The sequence below is a fragment of the Setaria viridis genome, chromosome 6 (assembly GCF_005286985.2).
Source record: "Setaria viridis chromosome 6, Setaria_viridis_v4.0, whole genome shotgun sequence".
NCBI lineage: Eukaryota > Viridiplantae > Streptophyta > Magnoliopsida > Poales > Poaceae > Setaria > Setaria viridis.
The window spans coordinates 21,759,421-21,764,373 of NC_048268.2; the positions used below are offsets into that span (position 1 = coordinate 21,759,421).

General features: G+C 40.2%; 1 protein-coding gene across 1 annotated transcript; it reads right to left on the reverse strand.

Moving 5' to 3' along the window:
- Positions 1 to 289: 289 nt before the first annotated feature.
- LOC117862250 (uncharacterized) lies at positions 290 to 4,583 on the reverse strand. The gene is made up of 6 exons (XM_034745783.2): positions 4,073 to 4,583; positions 3,185 to 3,330; positions 1,576 to 1,744; positions 1,398 to 1,496; positions 928 to 1,010; positions 290 to 744 (listed from the first exon to the last, which is right to left on the reverse strand). Exons 1-6 carry the CDS (start codon positions 4,484 to 4,486, stop codon positions 612 to 614), a joined length of 1,044 nt encoding a protein of 347 aa, XP_034601674.1. The 5' UTR covers positions 4,487 to 4,583; the 3' UTR covers positions 290 to 611.
- Between the last annotated feature and the right edge of the window lie 370 nt (positions 4,584 to 4,953).

The following is a 4,953-nucleotide window of genomic DNA, read 5'->3' on the forward strand; positions in this document are numbered from 1 at the left end:
ATTGCCCAGTTGCGTTGAGCATTTTCTTTGGATGCGACCAGCAATCTGCAGTCAGCTATTCATCATTATGTACCGCTGCTCTGGCTTCTTACATATGGGTCATTGTAACAGCAGCAAAATTTTTCTACTCCCTCCATTCCAAATTATAAGTCGTTTTAGCTTTTTTTTAGATTTATAGGTTTTGCTATGCACTTAGATATACCCTATGTCTAGATACATAATATTATCTATGAATAAAAGTCAAAATGACCTATAATTTGGAACGGAGGGAGTACACAAGAGCAGAATATAGCAGTATAATGTCCTAATACTTTGCTGCATAATACCATACATTGTTGTTCATCATGGATTGAAACATCGCTGATTACTCCTTGAGTATAACCTTGATAATTTGTCAGGCGCCCAGATGCGGACAATGTTGAATATGACTTCAGTGTCCAGACCTGCTTTCCAGTTTGAGCACTGCAGCAGTGATATGCAAAATTGTGCATTTTCACCAAATCACCAATTGAAATAGCATTTGGCTGGCAAATTCAGTTGCCAGATCAACCTTTTTACACATGTCATCATCTCACAACCAAAATCTTCACTGGTTCTAAGTTAGACACCAGTTATTTCTCAATTTCATCAGATGATGAAGCAGATGCTGCCAGCAGAGAAGAAAGTGATGGACGTAGTAGAAGATACAGTGAGGGCCCCACAAAAGGTATCAGCGCAAGCAGCAGAAGCCATGAACCATTTTTCCTGTTAAACAAAGGATAAAGCTAAATGTTAATTTAGTCTCATGTGATGTAGGTTTTTACTGCTACAATTGATTCAGTCACTGCAAAGTCTATCATGCAACTTCTCTACACAATGTTTGTTTAAAAAAATAAAAAATGCAACCCTTCTCTACACAACATTAAGCATGAGTGCTTTTGTGCTTACCATCGTCTCGCTGTCATGTCATTGTAGACCCAGAATGGAGAGAAGGCAGAGAGCAAAGTGAAATCAAGGCAGGTGGCATGAATCTGATACATGACATAAAAGAAATGGAAAGTTAATTCCACCCTTGTAGTGATTAAATCCATTTTGATGAAATGCATAGCAGTGACATAGAATCAAATTATGGCATGGTCAACAGATACATCACTCATAAATTTCAAATCATAGAAGATAGGAAACTGGATCGATGAATATTTTAACTTTTAAAACTTTGGACATGTTTATCTTTGTGTTCACCATGGAATACCACGATTGTTTAGAGGTGTCAAAGAAACATCTAACTGAAATTGAGGAATATCTAGGATATGTGTAAATACATAAAAGTCAATACTCAATAGTGCAACAATTCATTATATGCCATAATGTTTTTTATTACTCTTCTACTCAGGACTGAATCATGCTGCAGAACTTACAAACTTGCTCTCCCTAAAGTAGCGAATGAATTCCTTCCAATCATCACCACCAGCTTTGCCTGCATATATAATCAGTCCAATGCCCAGGGCAAATACCACCTGCAGCATGATATGAAAGAAATATAGTCAATAATGACCAAATAAAGTTGAAACCTAATGTAGTAAAACTAAAACGTACTCCTGCAGTTAACTTTGACTCAAGAAATTTCAATGGCCATTGTTCAATTTCATCTTCATCAATAGGAGGAGGTGGAGGCTTCCATAGAACAAAGTAAGGAATCAAAGCATATGCTCCTCCAATGCATGAAAGAACCAGGAATGGCCATACAGGGATCTTGCTTTTGGAACTGCAATACAATTTTACTGTTACAATGGTAATAGAGAATATAGTACCATAGAAAAAAATTGATGCTACAACAATATTTTTTGTTTTGATGTGTATACCAAAAAGAATAGTGTCCAAGAAATAAAATCATATGACCAGCAATGAGAACAATAAATGAAATGACTAGTTTCTCCAAATTTTGAACATAGGTATGTCCAGTTTTTAAGTTATGGCCATCCATTTGTAGTGAATTAAAAATTCATGACAATCTCACTTCCCTTTTGCAAAGATATGGACTCTCCTATACATGCTAGTCAGAATTGAGGATATATTACATTTACATCCATATGCAAATCCATACTAAGATAGCAAAAATCTAACACAAAGGCCTCTACTATCAAATGCTTTTTAGGAAGATCCAGAAATATGTCAATGTAATTCACTGAAAGACTGAAATGTAACAGGTAGCATTCATGTGCCTGCGTACATATGCATGCGCGTTCATGAGTACACATATGCACATGAACATGATTCTTGCTGTTGTTTTTTTTATAAGACATTGGACAAAAGGGTGGTTGGTGCCCTATGCAACGTGGATAAACAATAAATCATTGGTTTAACAAGGGGAGTGGGACTCAAACCAATTATCTCAGATACTATTCCACGTGCACTACCATCTGGTTAAAATAAGTGTGCCCCATGAGAAGAACGAAAACATTATCTTCTAATTTTTTAAAGATGATCAGGAACATTTTTGTTAAAGAAAATAGCATGAATCGTTCTGTAAGAACTGACCTGAATACATGATCCAAACACGCTAAAAAAGCTAGACTATAAACGAAATGTGATGTGTGAACAACTTTAGTAGTCAACTAAAGGGGAATTTCATAGATTAGAAATTCACAGATTCGTAAATCATCTCCCAGTAGGAAGAAGAAGAAGCACACTGTAGACTAATTCAACAGCATGCTAAACAATAAATTTGTTTGTAGTTGGCTTAATTCTACAAAATAAAGATTTAACAAGTCATGCAGCATTTAACAATCACTATACCAGCATACCAAGCATTTTGAAGGATCTTACAGTACAATGTGTTATTATGACAGAATGCAAAATAAATTAACTAAATATAAATCATATTATGGTTAAATCATCTTCGGTCGGACAGCCTACCCCAGCTGGCTTGGGAAGGCAGTAGTGTTGCTGTTGATCATTTTTTTCAGACACAAAGGACCATCTCTGTGTTGTTGTCACTGTTAATCATTTCTTGTTTTACAACTTGGTAATTATTGTATGCTTTAAGACCAACCCAATAAGACTAAAAAATGGCAAGCAAGTATACCACAGCCTTCATCACTATTTTACTGCAGATCATGCATACATACAGCATGAGCTGAATCCACATGTAAAACACACACTTAAACAATGTTACAGTATTGATTAAACACAATATTGTTCTTACCTTCTACCAGTAGGAAGGAGCAACATACTGTAGACTAGTGGCCAGATGCCCATAATATACCACAGAGCAACAAGAACGTCATTCATTCGAAAGCCATCATCACCTTTCAGATTTAAAAGTTTCTGCAAGAAGTATGTGTCCCTGTACTGCAGCCAGAGTGGAGTCACAAATTAGCAATATTTTCCCGGACACCAAAAATACAAGCATCACAGTACAATCAGTATTTTGAAGAATGAAGAAACAATGGGCATAGATTTCATGAAGAACAGGCATTGCCAAAATATCTGGAGTGTATTCGAATTTAAGTTTAATAAATCAATCAGTTGACTGCAAATGTCTTAGTTGGTCATGGTCCTGGCCAATAACATCAGATATGAAATAGCAAAAGATTACGATACTGCAGAACTACTGAAAACAGCCCAACAACTGATCAATTAATTCTTCTCTCTGTGTTGTAGATGTACTCATGTAATGCAGCCTAGCGTGTCGTGTTTGGATGGATAGGTACAGATTAGGGACATATTAAATTAATCATGGCTTGTTTCCCTGATAATCCAAGCAAAACACTGGGTGGGGAATGGAGATTCAATGGAGGGAACTGTACTGCCAGGGCAACGAAATCATAGGACAAAACAACATCATCCGAGTGTTGCCAGATGGCGCGGTCAAGAGCAAGCAATGCTAATCCTCAAAAAAAAAGAGCAAGTGATACTAAGCTACGCTAATGAGCATCGATTTCAGAGGACAGAATCTTGTAAATGCGTGAAACTAAGGCATATTAACATCACTGACAAGTACTCCGTAGAAGCAAGGGTATTCCAATTCACATTTCACGACAGAGCGTACCATGAAGCAAGCAAGAAGCAAGGAAGGAATTGAATCCCTTACCGGGGTCTGGTTGGGCGCGAGCTGGAAGATGTAGTACATGAACCCCGCCCAGATGCCGAAGATGAGCACCGACGTGGTCCAGTCGCTCAGCTTCCCACCGCCGCCACCGCCACTCGCAATCCGTGCAGCAGCAGCCGCCACTGCCTCGCTCTTCTTCTTATCCTCCTGGTCCTGCGCAGGAGAGTCGGCGCCGGGAGGTCCCTGGAGCGAGGAGTCCCGGCATATTTGGGCCCACCCCCTGCGCCGCTCTCCCGTGCGGCACGCGGCGGGGCTGGCAAACAGAGGGGCACCGGCTGTGGAGCGCCTGGTGATGCCGGCCAAGGCGATTCTCGTGACATGGAGGCTCGGCAGTGGCCTTGGGAGAGGAGCGTGGACGCAGGTGAGCACGAGGTAGGTGGAGGACGAGGAGGCCATGGCGGCTCGTGGTGGTAGCGCTGTGGGGGTGGGGGCGTGGTGGTCGGTGAGGGAGAAGCCGGCGACGCGAGCCGACCGGCGGGTGGTGGTGGGAAAGGATATGGCGACGTTTCGATCCGTTGGATGAGGCATCGACAGCTAGCAAAGCTCCGTGGGAAGATCCTCGGGTAAATCACACGAGGAAAAGCTCATGACCTTTCCGAAGAATCATGGTGACTGGGAAGCTGACACAAATAAACGAAATGAAATTATATTTGCTCGATATATGATGGGTGGATTTTTAAAAGAAAATTTTCGTGGCCTAAAATACTCTATGAGAATTATTAGAAATTTTGAGAGCTCAAGAAGTAATTTTAATAACATAAGATCATTTCAGCAATTATTTTTAATAGAACAGCTGATGAAATCTCTCAATCAGGCTTGGGACGATTTCAGCCCATTTTCGCCCATTGGATCCTTTGGGCCCA